Source organism: Balaenoptera musculus, chromosome 13 (assembly GCF_009873245.2).
Source record: "Balaenoptera musculus isolate JJ_BM4_2016_0621 chromosome 13, mBalMus1.pri.v3, whole genome shotgun sequence".
NCBI classification, from domain to species: Eukaryota; Metazoa; Chordata; class Mammalia; order Artiodactyla; family Balaenopteridae; genus Balaenoptera; species Balaenoptera musculus.
Window position 1 is genome coordinate 76,774,306 of NC_045797.1, and position 22,179 is coordinate 76,796,484.

General features: G+C 37.9%; 1 protein-coding gene and 1 non-coding gene across 6 annotated transcripts; both read left to right on the top strand.

Moving 5' to 3' along the window:
• The first annotated feature begins 359 nt into the window (after window positions 1-359).
• LOC118906294 (cytosolic 5'-nucleotidase 1B-like) lies at window positions 360-20,640 on the top strand. 5 transcript variants are annotated; one of them, XM_036873763.1, is made up of 11 exons: window positions 396-428; window positions 2,201-2,293; window positions 2,621-2,803; window positions 3,413-3,558; window positions 4,872-5,102; window positions 5,139-5,349; window positions 5,621-5,788; window positions 6,923-7,052; window positions 9,005-9,127; window positions 9,533-9,717; window positions 20,275-20,607. In XM_036873763.1, the coding sequence occupies exons 1-11, from the start codon at window positions 396-398 to the stop codon at window positions 20,605-20,607; spliced, it is 1,836 nt and encodes a 611-aa protein (XP_036729658.1). The 5 variants fall into 5 exon arrangements, with proteins under 5 accessions (XP_036729660.1, XP_036729658.1, XP_036729657.1 ...); XM_036873762.1 differs by having other exon boundaries at window positions 3,413-3,550; window positions 4,870-5,102; XM_036873764.1 differs by having other exon boundaries at window positions 2,201-2,292; window positions 2,671-2,803; window positions 3,413-3,550; window positions 4,870-5,102.
• On the top strand, window positions 6,445-6,551 carry LOC118906554. Its single transcript, XR_005022535.1, has one exon. It is a non-coding gene; the product is annotated as a U6 spliceosomal RNA (small nuclear RNA).
• Window positions 20,641-22,179: the final 1,539 nt, after the last annotated feature.

The window sequence follows — 22,179 nt, forward strand, 5'->3', positions numbered from 1 at the left end:
CACAAATGAGTTTGCCATTCATTTTGGCAGTACCAGAAAATGTACAGCCACAAATGGAATTGATACAATGAGTAACTTACTAATGTTAAAGAGATTTAAAAAGAAGGAAGCAGTAATACTGATATTGCTACCTATTAAACATTTGAACATTGTTTAGACATTGATTCCTAAAAACCCAGACAATGGTTATGAGTGGATGCACTCAAATAATACTATTTCTTTTTATTTTTTAAGTCACATATTCAGAGAGTCAGTTAGTTACTATGGAATCACATGTGATGTCACAAATTTGACATTCTAAATGCAAACCTAGACTGAGCAACAGAAACAACAGGAAATGGAGCTGGGGAGAGGAAAACCTGCATAACAACAAAAGAATTTCAATAGTTAAAGAAATGAGTCAAACATCTCTGAAACAGAAAAAGAAGGTCAGTGAATTGAATGTCCTAGAATCTTGCCAAAGAACTGAGGAAGTGTAGATATCAGTCCATCATTTGCCTCTGGAAATGCTCTGCAGCAATCAAATTTCAGATGATGACCACACATAGAGACAAAAGGAGAAGTAAAGAACATGAAGAGTGGAGAAAAAGGAGATGAAATCATGTGGTGTAAGTCCATCCAATAAGTCAGCACTTATTGAGCAGATGCTCATATGTTAGTGGTAAGAGGTGAAAACACAGTTGCTATCTTTGAAGAATGCACAACCTAGTAGGAAAGAGAATACATAAACAAAGTACAATTCAGTACTCAGTAAAAGTATGTACAAAAGACACAGGCAACACAGAGGAATGTTTAATACTGGGAACTTCTCCCAGGTCGTGCTGAGCTTGGTTCTGAAGAACACTGAAGGGAAAAGGAGGTTATAAGATATAAGGGTGGTACATAGACAAATACAAGTCATTTGGCAAAAATAGAACATAGAGATAGAGTGTAGAGTGGAGGGCACACAAGTTGGAGGTAGACAGGATACATCATGAGACTCCTGGTCTCTCTAACCAAGCAAATGAAGAGTGTATCCAGAAATGAAGCATAAGCAGATTTACATTTTATAAATATCACCCTAAATAAATGGGGTAGGTGGATCTAGAAGTTGAGAGGATTTAAGGCCATGAAATCTGGTCAAAAGCTATATTCTAAGAATGCAGACCCATAACGATCTGAGGCCTGGAACAGGAATGGAGAAGAGGGACTAGATTTAAAATACCTTTTGGAGTAAGTGACAGGACTTCATGGTGATAGTGTTGAGGGGGTTGATGGAAAGATTTTAGGATTAGTTCTAGGATTATGCAGCTATGCCATTCTCTTCAGACACAGACTCAGTCATTCAACTAACATCAATGAGATTTTTCCTGGGTGCAAGGCACAGAGCCTAAAGAGATTAACAGACTGCCCCTGAGCACTCTGGTCTATGCTAGAAGTTGAGCTCCTTAAACAGATAAATAACACTAATCTCGATTGCATTACAGCTACTGAATTGGCAGGAAACAATAGAAACACTGTTCCAATACAACAGTATTTCCTGCAGTTGAAAATGAAAACAAATATTTGAATAGATGTCCATGAAATAAGCCATTTTCTTATGCTCCCCTACATGGTCTTCCCTATTAGTTTGTTAATAAGAGAGCTCTTTTCACTCTTGATGCTATGAATAGTTAGAGAATATGAATAGAAGACATGCCTGTTGACTGATCTGTACAGGATTAAAGTCCTTGATTTAAAAAATCTATTATTGATGAGGCTCAGATCCACAGAAAATTGGTTTATGAATAAAACAAACAAGAGAAGTTTCAGTTCTACATGGCAAATGAAAAAGTTCCATAAGTAGCAACCTTCAGAGTAACAGAGAAAAAAAGTTGTTCTGTGTGAGTAGCTTCACATTTAAATCCAAGTCCTGCTGACCCCTGGGAAATTCTCCCACAGCATTTCCCATGTTACCATTTTGTAAATGATAAATGCTTCATGTCTCAAATCTATAAACCAACAAATTTCTATATTAAAAATCTGTTTGTATAGTTGTCTGATATGTGTTCTTTTTACTCATTCTTGTTAGAACAGAGGAAAAATAATATCTATAATTTATATTTTTGATAGTGCCAAAGAGACAAATTCTAACTTTCATTTATCCTTTGATTCCCCAAACCCAAGGTTTCTAATGCCCCGAGATGAAAAATTAATAAACATTCTTTGTTTCCATATTAAGAATGAGACTGGACCGAGGTACTCAAAAGACAGCCTAGAAGCAGACAAATCTAGAAAGGATTCTGAGAAATCAGGAGTTTGTCTGAGCACCCAGGTGAGCTGACCTCTTCAGAGTTGGTGAGAGAATTAAAGAGCCGACAGCATAATAAAAAAATATTAGTGGGCAGGGGAGTTTGGGGAGAAAAGACTGAGCTATCAAGGTTTGTATTAAGGGACACCTAACGTCCTCATGGCGAGGTTAAGAAAATACTAGAAGAAGCTGGCCCCTGCCTACCCATCCAGCACACATCCCAATGTTCATGCAGAATAAATGGCGTAGAAACCCCTGCTCAGCCTGTGGGAGGAGACTGGCCTTTGTTCAAATCAGGGAGGCAAGGGGAGTCCGGCCATCGCATTGACCACCTTCTGCACCATCTTTCAGATGAGGCATGCAGTCATACCGCATCACTCGCTGAGATGCTGCCCCATGCGGGGTCACTCGTCGTGTAGACGCTGCCTTTGTGCAGCTGAGGGAAAAGTGCTTCTTGGCCCCTGCCGCACGATACGTATTTATATTCACATGTGCCTGTTGTGGGAGCAGGGCTGGCAGATCACCGTGATAAGGGTGAGCAGAGACTAAACTACTGACTTTGGAGGGGAGCCAGAGGCAATCTGGGTGAGGGGAAGGATACGGGGATGGAAACTTCCACTTGCCTCTCCACGGTCTCCTCCATCCTGTTCCTCCCAAAGGCAGTGCTAGAGGGCGCTATTCCCTCTTCTGCAGCTGCCTGGGAGTCCCGCTACAGCCTTGTTGAGGTACCAGCGGCCTTCATCTTTGTAATTTGGTCAAAAATGTTGGGTATGTCTTTTCAGCATCTGCTAACAAGCTTATCCTTAAGGGCGGAAGTGGGGAAAAGGGAGGAAAAATGCTCAACTCTACTAAGTTCTGCATAAGAGGAGTCACAGGTGAAAAACTATGAGATATCAGACTTCTTTCTTGGTTTTGGATGCTCTTCCAGGTAGATTCCCACTTTATTGCTCCTCACAGAAGTTAGGATTGGGCCAGAGCTAGAATAATACACAAGGGCCAAGACTGAATTACACGTCCTAGAGGGCAGGGGCCTTCTCATTGATCACTGCTATATTTAGCTTGCCATGGCTGTTTCGTAAGCATTTGTGTGGGAGGACTCGGTAGTGGGGTATTACACTCCTGGGTCTCTTCTCTCCTTGGAAGGGATCACAAGAATTAACCTTGCCGAAGACAGACTCTCGAGGGTACCTAGTGAGAAATCAGTGGTCTCGAACTTCACGGAGCCCATCCACCAGAGCTCCAGCAGTAGATGAGTCCAGAAGCAAGAACACAAGTCTTAAGGTAGAGATGGGAATGAAAGGGAAGAGTACATGCCAGAGTAATGATAATAATAATAACATAGATTGATGCTTCCCATGCGCCAGGCCCTGTTCCATGTACTTTATATCTTTTAGCTAACTTAGCCCTCACAGACCCCCACCCCCATCAATCCCCAGGGTAAGAAAACCAAAACACAGAGTAACTTGCCTAAGATTTCACACTAGTAATGCTCACAGAGCTAGATTAAAACCTAGGATCTCTAGGTCTATAAACTGCACATTGAATGATTAAACTCCATGGTTTCTCCTTCCTTCCTTCACACATTCAAAAACTATTCATTGAGTACCCAAGACTCAGAAGAGGGGGTGAAAATGTCAACAAAGCAGATAAATTGTTGAAGAGTATTAGGTTGTGGGACGCTTTGAGCCCTTAACTAGGCCTAGTCACATAAGAAGAAAAAGTTTGTTGTGAGAATTAGTTTTTGGACGCAGAGTGTGACACAGGCCCAGACACCGGGAGAACCAATCCATCTGTCTCTGTGAGGACTGGCTCAATAATCTAACCAAGAACATGTCCTTTGAAACACGTGAAATAATCACAAAAACTGGAATAACATATGGATGCTTAATAATCTATCTCATACCTTAGTGAAGGAGTCCTTTCTCTAGAATGACTAGAACCAGTTCCTATTTAGGAAGATGGTTCTCTCCAATTGAGCTTCACTGGCACAAGAAGCTCTGAAGGTGATGGGGAGACACTTGATTCTCCAGCCTACTGACCTTCCCAGCACTCACTGCATTAATCACAGAGCAAATGTGGAGACAGATGCCCCTGAGGTGCTTTGCAGAGCCTTCTGGTGGGAACTTCTGGTCTAGCTGCTCATCAAGTTAACTGGAGGTCACAGATGGAGGCAGTGGCAAGCAAGGTCCCTTCCTCAAGCCCTCTGTCCTATCTGAAGGTCTCTGACTGAGCAGGTATATGTGAAGAAAGTGACAGAACTTTGCAAACTATGCGCCAGCTACCTAGGGGCAAGGAAAAGGACCTCTACCCTATCTACTCCAAAAGAAAAAAAAAAGTGCGAGGTGCTGATGGAACAACTGGGGGGAAATGAAAGCAGTCTGTCTCTGTGTCCATGTAACAGAAATGTCTAATATATGGAGCCTTGAGACGTCTGAGCCTCTTTAAGCCCTACTTAAAGGAGCTGAGATGAACCAGGATCCACCTAAGAGCTAGGAATGGAACACAGAGAAGGGGGACAGCTCCTCGACTCCAGCTGGGCAGGGATGAGGACGGGGACCCTAGGCGGGCATCTAACTCAGAAGCCCACTTTCTTGCTCCAGCCCCCCAGTAGCTCCACGACCTCCCGGACTTCATCCACCTCCCCTAGCCATCAAGAGTCGCCAAAGCCGCTGTCAGCGCAGCCCTCGCCACCCACACCAACCACTGCACTCGACTCACGTTCTTCCACGACTCCGGAGGTCCAGCTCCAGACGGGGTCCCGGCGCAGCACCAAGATGGCTGAGAATTCCGACGCCTGGTCTCCCGGCCTGGGGCGGGAAATCCGAGAGTCCCGGTACCCACGAGAGTCGCGAGACTCGCGAGATTCCAGGGATACGCACCAGCGGGAATATCCGCGCACGCCCCCCGCTGAATGGAAATCCTATGCCCAGCGCAGGGCTCTCTACCCGTCACAGCTGGATCAAGACTGTATGCCTGACCTGGTCAGGCAGCGAGAGGAAGAGGAGGACGAGGACGATGCCTACTGGGCATCCGTGAGAACACTGTACGAGAAGACACCGAGCTGCTCGCGCCCCAGGCCGGTGAGCAGGGCCCGCCTCCCCTGGTACCCGGGTTGCCGCTCCACGCAGCCCCGCGGCCGGACCTCTCTCAGCCTCCCTCCTCTCCATGGTACAGGGAAGTTCACCCCGCCCTCTGCTTCTCCTCCCTAAACCTACCCTTGGCTGTCTCCAGCACCCAGTCCTCCAAGCCGGGATCCAACTGTTTCCTTCCCACCCTGCCCTGGGATGAGGCCCATTCCTGATCCCTTCAGGTCTGTGTGACTCGTCCTCCTGTCGGTGCCCCTCTCTGCAGCCCAAACCCAAGCATGCCATCACCATCGCTGTGTCATCCCGCGCGCTCTTCAACATGGTGGACGGCAGGAAAATCTACAAGGAAGAGGGTCTGGAAAAGTACATGGAGTATCAGCTTTCCAATGAGAATGTCGTCCTGGCCCCAGGGCCGGCCTTCCGCTTTGTCAAGGTACTCTGCAAAGCTGTCTTTGGCCCTCCGGGACTCCGGATGGCAGGGAAGGACTCATGCTAATCCCTGGGATCCCATCCAGCTTTCCTTATAATTCCTAGTCCACACTTGTCATTCTTGCCTTTTTTAAGTCTACCCCAGGCCAGTTTATATTTTAACAGAAGCTTCCACACTGTTGAGGGAGGGACTGCAGCCCTAGATTTGGCATGTTGAGCTTCCCTAAGTGGAGTCCAAATCCTGAGACCTGTAACAGAAACTTTTGTTCTCTCCATAGAAGGAGCAGTAACCAGAAGCAATAATGAGTTTACAACTCCAAGCAGTAGAAATAAAACACCCCATTCAAATGACATTAAATTCACTTTAGCTGCTCTTGCCCCAAACACAGCATATTAAGAAAGTCAAGATGCTCTTGGCACTTAGGGGCATGACTTTAATAGAGAAAGTAAGGTTCTTGGAACTTACACTGAAATGTACAGCACTTATAGCTCTGACCCCCTATATAACTTATACAAATATTACACAATAACATCATAACCAGGCAGAAACAAATGACACCTCCACGTGTTGTAAGTAGAAAGTAGTTATGAGGCATAGTGGAAGCATGAGAGGAAACCACAAACCTATTCTAGAGACTCATGTTTTAAAAAATATACAAAATGCTCACTTTGGCAGCACATGTGCTAAAATTGGAACAACACAGGGACCATTAGCATGGCCTCTGCACAAGGATAACATGAAAATTCTTGAAGCAGCCTATACTTTTCACAGTAAAAAATAATTATCAGATGATCAAGAAAGGCAGGTTTTATGAATCAAAAACAAAAATAGACAAACCATAAAAGGGTTAGCCTGAGCCTATCTATGTACCTCACAGAAATAATTCTAGTAAACCAAATGTTGTAACAATTTTCAACAAACATTACCCATCTTTCAGTAAACATTAACTGAAGTCCTATGTATGCGAGGCTGAAAATACTGAAATGAATGGCAAAACCCTGCCTTAAAGGAGCCACAGTCTCTCAGTGAAGAGTCTTCAGGGCTTGAATCGGACACCTATGGGATCCCTTCTCTCCAGACCCCCAATGCCCACTTTGCCTGGCCCTCTTTACACACATTTGTGTTTGTAACCTTCAGGCACTGCAGCATGTCAATGCTAGACTCCGTGAGCTGTATCCTGATGAACAGGACTTATTTGATATTGTTCTGATGACTAATAACCATGCCCAAGTGGGAGTGCGGCTTATAAACAGCGTCAATCACTATGGTAAGTAAAATAAATACTGTGTGGAAGAACAGCTCGCTGCTCTGGAAGAGAGAAGCCATGTTATTTTGCTCACTGTGGCCTAACTAATGCAGTGTCTGATAGTGACACCCCCTTCTGCGTGAGGAATGTTTATTTGCCTATGTCAGAACAAGAGAGGCCATGTTCATTTTTAACTTCAGCACAGAGTTGGGCCCAAAGCTCTGGACTTAACTTGTCAAGTGTGAATTTCAAAGTCTTAATCCCAGGTCCTGCAATATATTTCTCTGTTTTATGTTTTTCACTTCTGAACTTGACTTCAAGGAGCCGTCAACCCAGGGCTTTCTCTGTGCGATCAGACTTCTTGCTCACCACAGATGCATGTTAAAGGTTTAAAGGTTTTTACCTTTCCTTTCCACTCTTAACATCTGACTCTCCCCGGCTGCTCTCCCCACACATCAAATTCATACTCATGCCAGCAAAACTGTCTTTATTCCTTTACAGGGAAAATTGGTTTGACACTAGTCTCTTCATAGCATTTCCATTAGTGTATTGGTGACTTTAAGGGGAGGTCCTCATTTTTCCTTTTAGGAATTTACCTGACTTCTTATGTGGGGACCTTTAGCCCGTTTTCTAAGTGACATATCCAGTCTTAAGGGTATGTCAAGTCAAAATAAGGTTTAAATTTGGCATATTTAACTTCTAGGCTTAAATTAGGCATATTTACAAATAATCACGATCTATTACAAGTTATAAGTTTTATATTATCCTAATTATAAGGCCAACATCTTACTGATACACAGTTGAAAATATGTTTACCTTTCAAAAACGCAGTCTTCATAGTATTATGCTATGAAAAGAGAGAATGTATATAAAAGCTTTAGCAGAGATGAGTGGTGTAATCACTCAATAAAGGACAGCTATTATTTTTACAAAACAGCCTTATTTGATTTAGTAGGTGATTTAAGTCTATCTATCCCTCACCACACTAAGCCTATTGAGCTTAGTAGCATGAGGAATTCTAGTTATTTACATACTAATTCTGTTAATGAACAGATAAAGCCCAATCTTGCGCAGCCTTGCTCATGGAATAACAACTTTTCACCTGAAGAGTTAGTTACCTTCTCTCGGTGCTGAAGGCAATATGTATCTCCCTTTGCTATGGTCTTTTCTATATTATAATTATCTGTTTACATGCCTGGCTCCTTAGTGAATTGTGATCTCCTAAAGGAATCCTAGGTCAAAAGGTATAAGCTGCTTAAAAGCTATCAATACTTTTATCAATAGAAATCAAATTACTTTCTAGACAGCTTGTACCAATTTATACTTTCTTCCATAGTGTATGTAAGTGCCTATTTTACAAACCTCTCACCAACATCTCGTGGGGTTTTTTAACTGTTGTTGATTTGAAAGGCATTTAATGGTATATTAATGTTAGTCTGCTAATGATTGCATTTAACATTTCAAGTCAAGAGAGACAATTTCAGACCTTTTGTTGTTGTTTTGGGGAAATAGTTTAAATGCTATCACTACTTGCTATTACTATTGTATTGTTACTAAAGAAATACTAAAATGGTACTTAAAAACAGAGCTACATCTTAACTGGCCCTCTCAACAAGTGAGGATGCTGTAGCTAAAGGAAAAGTGCACTGTTCTAGTCTAGACAAGAGTCAATGTGAAGCACTGGGCTTAGACAGTCTTTATGTCTCAGTTTCCTTTTCTGTAATGAGGATAATAATGCCTGCCGTAACAGCTGTGTGAGAGTAAACTGGCATGGCCTATCTGGATATACTTCATAAACTATCATGCACCATTATATAAAAGAGCTGAGACATGTTTCAATATTGGTACTACAAAGGTAGTTCTAAAACTTCAGTAGGCACTCATTTATTCCTAAGGTAACTTTCACTTGCATTTCCAGTAAGTATACTGTCTTTAGTCTCTGACATAACAAAGTCTTTCTTGCCTGATAATAGGATTACTAATTGACCGCTTCTGTCTGACTGGTGGAAAAAGCCCCATTGGCTATTTGAAGGCATATCTTACCAACTTGTATCTTTCTGCGGATTCTGAAAAAGTACAAGAAGCAATACAAGAAGGTATTACTTGGTTTCCTCTCTCTAGTTAATAAAGAGGTCTGCACTAGTGTTTCATTCCATTGGCCTTCACGTATGATTATGTGGTTTACGTCGTTGTTGGGTTTTCTGCTAAGGTGTTTCCACAAGTGGCAGCCCTTAAGTTTGTCTTTTAGAGCTTTCACCTTCATGGAGGTGGACATCTTCAGTGATTATCCTACACCCATTTTACATTTTCCCATCCCTTATAGAAACGGAGGCAGTACAAAGACAACTGTTTTGAGATGTGTGGTTGTGAAGAAGAGTTGTGTCGTCAGGTGATAGCGAGAGAGGAAATTCGAGGTCTGGGAAGAATTTTTTTTTTTTTTAAATAGACACTAAAACATATGGTCCTAAGAAGAGTATTAATTAATTCCAACGGTCTTCCAGGGATCGCCTCTGCAACAATGTTTGATGGAGCCAAAGACGTGGCTTACTGTGACACACAGCTCCGTGTGGCCTTTGATGGGGACGCCGTCCTCTTTTCTGACGAGTCTGACCATATTACCAAGGAGCACGGGCTGGACAAATTCTTTCAACATGAAGCACTATTTGAGAATAAGCCTCTTGCTCAGGTAGGTTCAATGAGCTCTAATTAATTTTGATCTACTTATTTTCCAACATACCAATATAAATATTTCTTCATTGTGATGACTTTTAAAATTTTTTAGGCAGGCCACTCCTCACTTCTTATCCTTCGTAGTTTTCTCCTCTTCTTTCATGAACTCCTTATTTTAAAGCATCTGCTGCCAACTTTTTTTTTAATTTTAGCATTCTTTTATCTATCCTTTTGGAAATGTTTCTATGATCTTCTCATGAGAAAAAGTTCATCTCCTCCAAATTATGAGTAACAGAGGTAATACGGCTTACCAACTAGCCATTTCTACATAATAGTTCTCAAAATAGTAAGGTTATTTCCAATAGGTCAGTAAACATTTGTTGAACCTCTCTGTCCATACCCTTAAACTCCATAAAGGTAGCACTTAATTGAGAAAAATCTGCAAAACTGAGAGTTTAAACTAAATCGAATAATGAGCCCCAAGCAAGTACAAAGTATGAACAATTAAAATTTTAGGTTTTTTGGAATCAATCCATGAACCGAAGTGTTAAAAGTCATGGTCTGAAATGAACAAAACCTGCACTTCTGAACCAAAGGAGATTTGAACATCAAAGTATTCTCCAAAATGAATATGAAATAATGGATCATTCAGTTTTAATCTATGAATCTTACCTAGGCCTTTTTTTTAAATTGGCCTTTTTTTTCTCAGCTCTTCTTGAACTTAAGATCTTAAATATTGTTAGTTTTATTACATTTATAAAAGTAGGAAGAGACTAATTGAAAGATGAAAGTTTTACTAACTTACCTCACATTACAGCAAGTGATATTTAAATTCTGTGTGTTTTTGTGTGTGTATGTTTAACTTCACAGCCCCTTCCTAAATAGCTTCTTTGGAAGCCTTGAGCTCATGTCAAAAAGTTGTTCAGTGTTAACAAAGTTTACTATTGAGAGGAAAACCCTTGTTATATTTTACATAAGTCTGCTTTGCTGAAATTTAGAGCCCATTGTACACTAGCCTTTAAGCATTATTAAAATGTTCAAGATCTCTAAAAAAGAGCACTTAAAAAGAAAAAAAAACTTCAAGAATTATTTCAAGATAATCTTAAAATACCATTTTTTTCATCTCAGGGAAAGAATCCAAATTTCTTTTAGATTCTGTACTTATCAGTTCTTTTCTCCATATTTTAAATCATTTTTCCCATTAAACAACTGAAATTGTGAAGTTCAACACAAGTTATTGCAGGAATACCCAATGAATTTTTACTAAGCATACTTGTTTTCATAATGTGGTCCTTCTGACAGTGGAAAAATATGGTATTTTTCACATAGAAAGGGTAGCTTTCCTATAAAGACCAGGCTTTGCCAGATGTTTCCACTGAAGAGAAGGAAGTTATGAGATACGATTCCTAACCAAGGCTTTCAACTATGTTGGTCATGGGGCTTATGGTTTCATCATGACAATATCCCAACTGTCTCCAGTGGAGGAGATCTGAGAGTCACCAGCAAATGGGACAGCTGGATGGGATTAATTTAGCCACTCTCATTGTAGCTTATAAAGCCTCCAATGTGGTACCATGACAAGTAATGGACGTCTCCTGATTTGATCTCTATCTCATTTCACCATTCTGGGATAGTGATCTCCGTGTGTGTGTGTGTGTGTGTGTGTGTGTGTGTGTGTGTGTGTGTTTTAATCAGAATTGTTGAGGTATACTTTATATGTAGTATAATTCATCATTTTTAGTGCACAGTTCTGAGAGTTTTGACAAACATACATGTACAGTCGTGAAACCACGATCAAACTCAAAATACTCACAGAATTCCCTTGTGCTTCTTTGTAGTCATCCTAGCCCCCTATCCTCAGGATCTGTCAAACACTAATCTGATTTCTGTCCCTATAGTTTTGCCTTTTCCAGGTGTCATATAAATGGAACCCCATAGGATGCAATCTTTTGAATCTGACTTATTTTACTTAGAATGATGCATTTGAGATTCATCTGTGTCATTCCCTGTATCAGTAGTGCGTTCCTTTTTACTGCTGAGTAGTAGTCTGTTCTATGGATGTACCACATTATTTTATACATTTACCTATTGGAGGATATTTAGGTCATTTCCAGTTTTGGGCATTTATAAATAAAACTACTTTAAGCATTTGCATACAGGGTTCTGTGTAAACACAAAAATCTCATTTCTCATGGGTAAATACCTCGGAGTAGGATTGCTAGGTCACAGGATAAGTATACGTTTAACTTTACAGATAGTGCCAAACTATTTCCCAAAGTGGTCACACCACTTTGCATTTCCAATGAAAGATTTTTTGCTCTGCATCCTTGCCAGTATTTGGTAATGTCAGTTGTTTTTCATTTGTTTGTTTGTTTTAAGCTGTTCTGGTGGTTACATAATTGTATCTCATTGTGGTTTTAATTTGCATTACCCTAATGACAGATGATATTGAACACTTTATCAAGTGCTTATTTGCCATCATATGTATTCTTTGGCAAAAATATCTGTTCAAATCTCTTGCTCATGTGAATTGGGTTGTTTTTTATTTCATTATTGAGATTTGAAAGTTCTTTGTATTACAATTCTGGATACAAGTCCTTTATCATATATTTGTTTTCCAAATATTTTCTCTCAGTGTGTCCTTGTCTTTTCACTCTTCTAATATTTTTCAGTGTCCTTCAGTGAGCAGAAACTTATAATTTTAATGAAATTCAGTTTATCTATTTGTTCTTTCATGAATTGTGCTTGTTATGTCATATCTAAGAAATCTTTGCGAATCCAAGGCAAAAATTTCCTCCTATGTTTCTGAACCGAAGTTTTTAGAATTTTATGGGTTTTTTTTTAGAATTATTACCTGTTTGAGTTGATGCATTTGTGCAAAGTATTAAGGTTCATTTTTACTACTTATGGATATATCTTAATTGTTTCAGCACTATTTGTGGAAAAGACTGGCTTTCTTTTCCTTTAATATAGGTATCTATCCTTTTGCCAATATCACACTGTCTTGATTATCATAGTTTTATAGTCAGACTTGAGATCTGGTGGCAGAATTCCTCCAAATTTGTTATTTTTCAAAATTCTTTTGACATTCTGATTCCTTTGCATTTGCATATAAATTTAAAACTTAGCTTGTCCATTTCTGGAAAAAAATCCTGCTGAAATTTTTATTGTGATTATGTTGAATTTGTAGCTTAATCTTGGGAGAATAGATATTTTAACAATATCAAGTTTTTCAGCCTATGGACATAGTATATCTCTCCATTTATTTAGGTCATATTTAATTTCTTTCATCAGTGTTTTGTAGGTTTCAGCATATAGCTATCACACAAAGTTTATTAGATTCTACATAGACAGTGTGGACTGTGAATAAAAACTTGTTTCCATTCTGTATGTCCTTTATCTTTCCTGCTTTATTACCCTTGCTAGTACATTCAATACAGTGTTCAATAAGCATTATGAGTGGACTTCCTTGCCTTATTCCCTGATCTTAGAGGGAGATCATTCAGTCTTTGACTCTTAAGTATATTATCTACAGGTTTTTTGCAAGATGTCCTTTGTCAGGTTAAGGGAGTTACTTTCTATTCCTGTTTTGTTTTAGAGTTTTATAATAAATCCATGTTGAATTTTGTCATATGTCTTTCCTGTATCTATTGAGAAAAACATCTGGCTTCTCTAGTCTGTTGAAATATAAATTATATTGATGAATTGCATTGCTGGTATAAATTCAACTTGGTTATGTTGTATTATCCTTTTTATATATTGCTGGATCCAATCTGTTAAAATTTAGTTAAAAAAATTTTTTTTGCCATTATGTTCTTGAGTGTTCTTTTTTTGTAATATCTTATAGAGTAATGCTGACCTCATGAAATGAGGTGGGCAGTATTTTCTCCCTGTCTATTTTCTGGAAGACTTTGTGTAGAGTTGGTATTATTTCTTCTTTAAATATATGGTAGAATTCTCCAGAGAAGCCATCTGGGCTTGGACTTTTCTATTTAGAATGCTTTTAACTAAGAGTTCAATTATTTTTGATAGATACAGAACTACTATGCAGATTTTCTCTTTCTTCTCTTTCCTCTTCTGGCAGTTTATGAGTTTGTGTCTTTCAAGGAATCTGTCCATTTCAGTTAAGTCACTGAATTAACGAGCATAAATATTTTCTCATATTTTACTATTATGATTTTACTATTTTTAGGAACTTTAGTAATGTATCCCTTTTCATTCCTGATATTAGTAATATTTGCCTTCTCTCTTTTCTTCCCCCCTTGTGGTCAATCATGCTAGGCTTTAACAATTTTATTTATCTTTTTAATAACCAGCTCTTCCTAAGTTTTTAAAGGTGATTTGAGGCTTCTTTTCTATAATAAACATTTAACACTGTAAAATTTCCTCTAAATGCTACTATAGTTGCATCCTATAAATTTAGATAGATGGTTTGTAATTTTTATTCAATTCAAAGTACTTTTTAATTCCCTGTAACTTTATCTATGAGTTATGAGTTATTTATAAGTGGGTTATTTAATTGTGAAATTAAATTTGGAATTTTTCCAGATACCTTTCTGTTATTAATTCCAAGTAGAATTCTGTTGTAGTCAGGTAATATGTTTTCTATGATTTCAACTGTTGAAATTTATTGAGGATTATTTTATACCCAGAATAAATGGTCTATCTTGGTAAATGTTCCTTGTCTACTTGAAAAGAATGTTTATCCTGCTGTTTTGGGGTTGAATATTCAATAAATGTCAATTAGATTAGGTAAGTTAATAGTGTATTATTCAGGTCATATTGCCTGGGTGTTTAATATTGTCAGTGATTTTCTTTCTATTTCTTCTATCCACTATTGAGGAGGCAGCATTGAAGACTTCAAGTATAATTGAGGATTAATCTGTTACTCCTTTCAATTATATAATTTTTGTGTCATGTATTTCTAATTTCTGTTGTTTGGTGCCCAAATATTTAAGATTATTATATCTTCTTGGCAAATTAATCCCTTTTCATTATGCAACGCCCCTCTCTCTGATATTCATACAGCCATTCTAGCTTTTTTTTCCTTTTTGGACTGATGTTTGTATGGTACAACTTTTCTATGTTTTTACTTTTAACCATTTATGTTTTTACATATAAAATATCTCCATATTTAAATTGGTTTTCTTGTAGATATTACATAGTTTCTGTTGTTTTTCTGTACAGTCTGACAATCCCTGTGTTTTAATTGCTGTTTTTAGATCTTATTTATTTATTTATTTATTTATTTATTTGCCAGTTGACTAAGTTTTATTATAATCAAATTCTTTCTTTACAATTGGTTTACTCTTCTAATTAATTTTTATTGGAGTATAGTTGCTTTACAATGTTGTGTTACCTTCTACTGCACAGCAAAATGAATCAGCCATACATACATATATCCCCTCCATTTAGGACACTACAGTGCATTAAGTAGAGTTCCCTGTGCTATCCAGTATGTTCCCATCAGTTGTCTATTTTATACATAGTATAGATCATTTATCTTTAATGTGATTATTACTTTGGTTGGATTAAAATCTACCATCTTCTTTTTCTATTTGTTTCATCTTTAATTAACTTTAGTTTCTTTTTCCTTTTATTATTTTTGCTTTTGAATTTATTGTGTAGATTGTATGCTTTTAGGATTCCATTTTATCTCTACTATTGATTTATTACTCATTTTAGATTTTACAGTGGTTACCATAGGATTTACAATATACAACATTAATTAATCACAGTCTACTTTCAAACAATATTATGCCACATCATGTACAGTGTAAGAACCTTACAACAGTATACTCTCAATTCCTCCCTCCCATGTTTTGTGATATTGGCATACATTTTACTTTCACCTATACTATAAATTCATAATACCTTGCTACTATTGTTTATTTGGGTAGTCAATTATCTTTAAAGTGAATAAGGAAAAAACAAAAATATGTCTTTTGCATTCATCTTCATTTTAACCATTCCAAGAATCTTCATTTCTTTGTGTAGATCTAGGTTTCTCCCTGGTATCTTATTCCTTGTGCCAGAAGACCATCTTTTTACATTTCATATAGAATCGATATGCTGTTACCAAAGGCTCTTAGTTATTTTTTTTTTTGCCTGAAAAACTCTTTACTCTCCTTCTTTTTTGAAAAATATTTTATTTTGACTGGCTATAGCTTTCTGCATTTACCCTATTTTTATTTCAGCACTTTAAAGATACCCATTCATTGTCTTCTGACTTGCATAAATCCTGAAAACAAATTGTTTGAGATTCTTATCTTTGGTCCTTTGTAAGTAATGTGTCTATTTTTCTCTGGCTGCCTTCAAGATTTTCTATATTTCTTTGTGTTTCAGCAGTTTGAATATGGTGTGTGTATATGTATTCCACAGTATTTCAATGCCCTGTTCTTTTTTTCCCCACTATTTTTTCCCTTTATTTTCAGCTTGAGTAATTTCTACTGACCTATCTTCAAGTTCACTGATTCTTTTCTCAGCTATGTTGGCTCTATTAATGAACCCATTAGAAGCATTCTTCATTTCTGTACCACAATTTTTATTTCTAACATTTCCATTCAACCCTTATCTTTTCCATCTCTTTGTTGAAATTACTAGTCTACTCATGTATGTTATCCACCTTTTAATAGAGTTGTTAAGATATTAATCAGAGTTATTTTCAATTTCCTCTCTTACATTTATGACATCTAGATCATCACTGAGTCTTCTGTTAATTACTTTCTCTTGAAAGTTAATTGCTCTTTTAATTTATTTTTATTGTAGTCTCATAAATCTTTGATTAATTTCTAATCATAGTTTGTAGAGAGTATAGGCTCTGGTTAATAGTATTTTTGCCTGGTAATAGGCATGGCTCCTCTTCCGCTAGCAATTAGTGTGATTGATTGAATCACCAAATCAGGCATTCAACTAGGTAAGCATTTTGTTGCTGCTATTGTTACCTTCATTTCATCACAGGCTTCACATTCCTCTGGTAGGGTACTGAAGGGTTTTTCATAACATTCCTTTTCCATTTTCAGCTGTAGGCCTTCTCTTTGTGTCCATGCCTCATGGGTGGCCTCCACATTGTTACCCTTCTCCCAACTGTTATTGTTTGTCTCTGCCAGCTCAGGTGGTGATGTGAGAGGAAGAGACATTCTCTGTTGTCCCAGATTAGTCTAAATCTAAGTGTGTACCCCGCTAGGTTTTAGGGATGAAGTTATATCATTGATCTCACCTTTCTCCCAGTGATAGGGGTGGTATCTAATGGTCTGGGTCTCCTGCCCCTCTCCCAAGGGTGGAGGATTTTTCCTTCCCCTTCCCCCATAGCAGTAGATCTTTACCTGTTCCCTGGGGGTAACAGTGTTTGAAGCCGTTCTTCCAACAGTTTAATACTTTTGTCCCCTAGGAAGTATGGGACAAGGTAGATCTTTAGTCTTTTCTCACAGTGGCAGCTGCTCCTCTCCTCCACGTCTGCATCACCAAGGACTGTATTCTTTCATTTTCCACCCTGTCTGCAGTCCTTCTCATAAGAAACTAGTGAAATCCATAGGGAAAAAATAAGCCTGGAAAACAGTGTGCATTTCTTGTGTCTGTGGCTTCCAGGGCTTCTATGTTCTCTCCTTAGCCCATATTTGTCCTTTTCCAATTTGTTTTTTAAAATTACCTGAATTTTTCATACCTGCTTCTATGGCATCTGGTATATCTTCCTTTAGTGCTCTGCCAAAGATGTGCCAGTTCTTGAATTCCATCTGTCCTTGAAGATTTTTTCCCTTAGTTTTCATGTTAGTCGGTTGCCCTGCTACCTCAGCTCTTTCATGGGCTCAAGAAAAATTATGATGTTTCAGATTATCTGGCTTTTTCTTGTTGTTAGGATAGGAGTAACAGTCTTTCCAGCTTTCTATATCCAAGGCAATCCAAATGTTCTAAATCATAGAACTCCTCAAAAAGGTATTTTCAAGTAACTTTCCTTCATGTTTCTATATTTTTTCTTGATAAATTACATACTTACACTACTGTACAAATATATAAACTGTTAAACATACCCCAAAATAGAAGAAAGAAAGAATGATATGGGTACCTGGTTTGAACATGGCAATATAAACTGACCAAGCCCTATTTATTCTCTTTGAAAATTGCTCAAAAGCATCAGGGAGAGCCGTGTTCCTCTGTGTTTCAAAATCAAACTGTGAGCAGGGCAGCTTCTGCCAACAGTCACTACCCCACACTTTGTTTCTGTGGCCAAAAAAATAATAACAATAATATAATATGTTATAGTTTTTTTACCTATGTGACTTTTTGTTTTTTTCTAATATGTGCAGCCTTAGACAAAGCAACATAAACAAATGATCACATAGATAAGCCATGTTTGTGGAAAATGGTTTCCATGACAGCAGAGAAGAAAGGAGCTTCTGAATTGTGAAAACAAGTCAATATTAAAATACTATCCATGACCTTTCCCCAGAATCTCTCTAATTTTTCCGGGGAAAACTAATCTTCTTCAGAGATAAGTAATAAAAAGAGAACTAGCACAGAACATATGCAAAGCTACTATGAGAAAAAGGCAGACACAAAAGAGCAAAATCTAATAACAGATGAAGAACTCTCACTAGAAACAGTTGCCAAAGTATAGGTAAAAACTGTGACTAATCATTTACTTAAAAGAAAGTTGGGTCATAAAGTGGAAATCCCCAAAATCAGGGAAGAGATGATAAAATGTTAAATGGTAGAACTCTGGAAATGAGCAAATAGAAAAACAATATTTTAGAGAGAAAAATGACAGAAATAGGTCATAGGTAAAGAAAATCCAACATATGCAAAATTAGAATACCTGAAGAAAACACTGAAATTATGTTATGGGGGGAGGAAGATAGGGTTGTGTGTGGTAAATATAAAGATGCAAACTTATATCAAAATATAAGGCAAGAAAACATCCTGAATTATCAGAATATTTTAATGGATACATTAAACTATTAAAGGTTAAAAACTAAAGGCCACATTATACTATAGGGAAATAGAAGAGAATGATCATCACTGAGACAGGCCCTAGTAATATTTTTTGACTTCAAAAATAAAGAAATAATTCTTTGGGCACCCTGCACACACAAGTGGGGAAAAGAAAATCAAGCTGTCCTGAGTCTTCTCCACAGCAGCACTCAGTAGCAAAACACAGTGGAGCCCTACTTATAAGATCATGTGGAGAGGAAATATAAATCACAGATTCTATATCCAGTCAAAAGCTCATTCAAGTAAAAAGGAAACACATCAACAGTTAAGAACATAGGATATTCTCAGGGATTATTATTTCCATAAGATATTCTTGAGAAAACTAACACAAGAGGACACATTTTGGCCAATATGTAGGTGACTACAAACACACAAAGGCACAAGTGGGCATAGAATATATTTAACCATAGATCTAAAACTAAAACAACTGCAGGGATTAGAGTGACAGAAGAGAAAGCACATATTATATGCCCTAACAATGTAGAAATTATTTAGCTATTAAAAACTGGAAAAATATGGAGGAAAAAGTTATAAGGAAGAGTAGGTGTACTGATATCTTCAGTTACAATAGCTGATCAAAGGATAAAATGTAAAGCTGAGAGATAGAAATATAAGAATCTTTAATAATTCAAATGCAAACACTGAGAAAGGTGAAACAGTTAAAATCAAATGATTGAAGAAAAAATAGAGGATAAGAGAAAGGTGAAGAAGTACCCTAATTTCATTATTTTTCATTATAAAAAATAATAGATCCTGGATTTAAAAAAATAGAGGACTGAGGGTACTATAAAAAGTTATAAAGGTAACCAATAGAAGGAAATAATACAAACCTTCCTAAATGTTAGAAGAAACACACATACACACATGTTCAAATAAAAAAGACACTCAGTGAACAATCTTTTGAAATCTTTAAACACGAAAAATGAAATACAAATTGTAATACAGAACCATTATCACATATATTTGTGATATCGATAAATAGAAATGGCCTAAAACTCAGCTTTTGTGTTAAAAATTAGACTTTCAGATTGTATCACTTAGCAAAATCCAATTCTATGTTCTATACTAGAGGTACAGCTAAAAGTAAGTGTTCAGAAAGGTTGAAGATAAAAGTGTGAAGATATATAAAGTAATTGTAAATATAGAGAAGACTGGATTCAAGCCAAGAAGGAATTGAACAAGATAAAAAAGTACACTTTATAATGTTAAAATGTGCAATTCACAACAAGTAAATCAAAAGAGTAGTGCTTTTGCTGATTAACTGAGCTTTCAGAGTATCCCATTTGCCATGGATAGTTTACGTCTGTTGCCCTGGTTCAACTTTTTATGGAAGCTCCTTTCACTCTTAAAATATCTGTGTTTAGATGATAAATTATATGGCCATCCTATGTTTTACTCTAGGAATGCAAGGATGGTTCCATACAAGGAAATATAATCACATAAATGCAAGGAGTTTCAGCATTGTATCACTGGTCTATACTGCATGTTTCATGCAGTATTGTAAGTTCTTATAAACATCTGCTTTTTTAGCGTTCACTTCCTTTGGCTCACTGGATGACAGCTGTGACATATGTTCCTTTTACAGGGTCCCTTGAAAGGCTTTCTGGAAGATTTAGGCAGACTGCAAAAGAAGTTTTATGCCAAAGACGAACGGTTATGTTGCCCTATCAGGACCTACCTGGTTACAGCTAGGAGTGCAGCCAGTTCAGGCGCCCGCGTGCTGAAAACCCTTCGCCGCTGGGGTCTAGAGATAGACGAAGCTCTTTTCCTTGCTGGAGCCCCCAAAGGTCCCATCTTGGTGAAGATAAGGCCCCACATCTTCTTTGATGACCACATGTTCCACATTGAAGGGGCACAGAAATTTGGCACCATCACAGCTCATGTACCTTATGGAATTAATCAAAAAGAGAACAATTAGGGATGGGAAGGGGAAATAAAGCAGTGAGTCTGGTATTACAGAAGCCACATCTTGTGGATCTCTAGGGCAATTAGAGTAGATTAGACCTCAGAACTTTGTTCATTTGGAAAGGTTTTCTCTTGAGTTTTTAAAAACATTTTGAACTCTCAAGTTACCTTCAAGCTACTTCTCTTGGAGCTGTCAATGCTGTTGATGACATTGCAACTACCTCTGTGTGTAAGTCATAATGATGACTCTTTAGAATAAGTTTAGAACTTGAATCCTTGAATGCTTAAAGGACTTTGTCAGAAGCCTACTTAGTTTTACAAAGCATTGCTCATTTATGGATGTTGGTAGCTAGAATGAATCATTACCCATCATCATTATAGAATAGTGGGTCTTCACAAGTGAAAAGAGAAGGGTTAAGTACACTCTTGAAAACTGGAGCTTTTTAGTCTGTTGCCTCTGTGAACAGCCTTTTAATCAATGCAAAAATGAAAATACCACTCTACCTGCATGAGTATACCAATTTTGACATTGCTTATTCAGAAATAAAGCAGTTATTCGTACAGGTTACTTTCATCTAAGATGAGCTCCAGACAGAACCTCCTGGAAGGGTTCTTTGAAGCTTATATCCTGAGTTCATTGCCTCTGGACTACAAGGCTTCATATTTGAAGTCTCTGGCTTTGGGCCCAGCAGGTAGGTCCAATGTTTATACGGGGAAAAAAAGCCTTGGCTACCACTTCAAAATGTGACATGAAGTAAGTGTAGTATCCTAGCCTTCATTGTTATCATTCTGTTGTGATTTTTGTTTTGTTTTCAAAAAAAACATTGATTGGTTATTAACCATAATCTACTACATTAGGAACAACAAGCTGGTTATTTTCAGATGTTACCTCATTTTCTCATCAAACCAAACTTTCGTGACATAATATCAATATTATTACCTTCCTTTTTTTAATCAATGAAGAACCTAAAATTCAAAAAGATTAAGTAGCTTGTCCAAGGATGTGCAGGTAATAAATGGTAGGACTAAGATTCAAATTTAGATCTCACTTCAAAAGCTATATGCTGTCTATCTTCTCTTCCTCACACCCTTTCTTGCTCCTTCTAGCCCCATCTCCATCTCTACCCCACCCACATATACATATTCCACCCCAGTTCTAGTTAAAGCATACCACTGCTGACACACATCTTTTGATCTGCTTCCTAATTTGATGTAAGGCAGTCCAAAATATATCAGTCATGACACTTACTGAGTACCTACTGTTTTCTACGCATTCCCCAAGATAAAGGCCACATGAGAGACTCAGACATAATCCCATCCTTCAACAATCCCTTAGAAGAAGTCAAATGTGCAAGCTCAAATAGCCAACACGAGAGGGCTGTTTGTCCTCAGTGCCAAGTGAGGGTCACACACAAGGCTGAAGCAGAAATCATTTTGGGCTGGAAGTGGTCAGGAAATGTAGAGAACGGAGGTGGGCTTTGTAGGACAGGAAAGATGTGGATGGACAGAAAGGAAGAGAGAGGAAACGTGCTCCCGGCTCAGTGAGTGTGAGAGGCAGCTTCAAGTTACAGATAGGATGGAATAA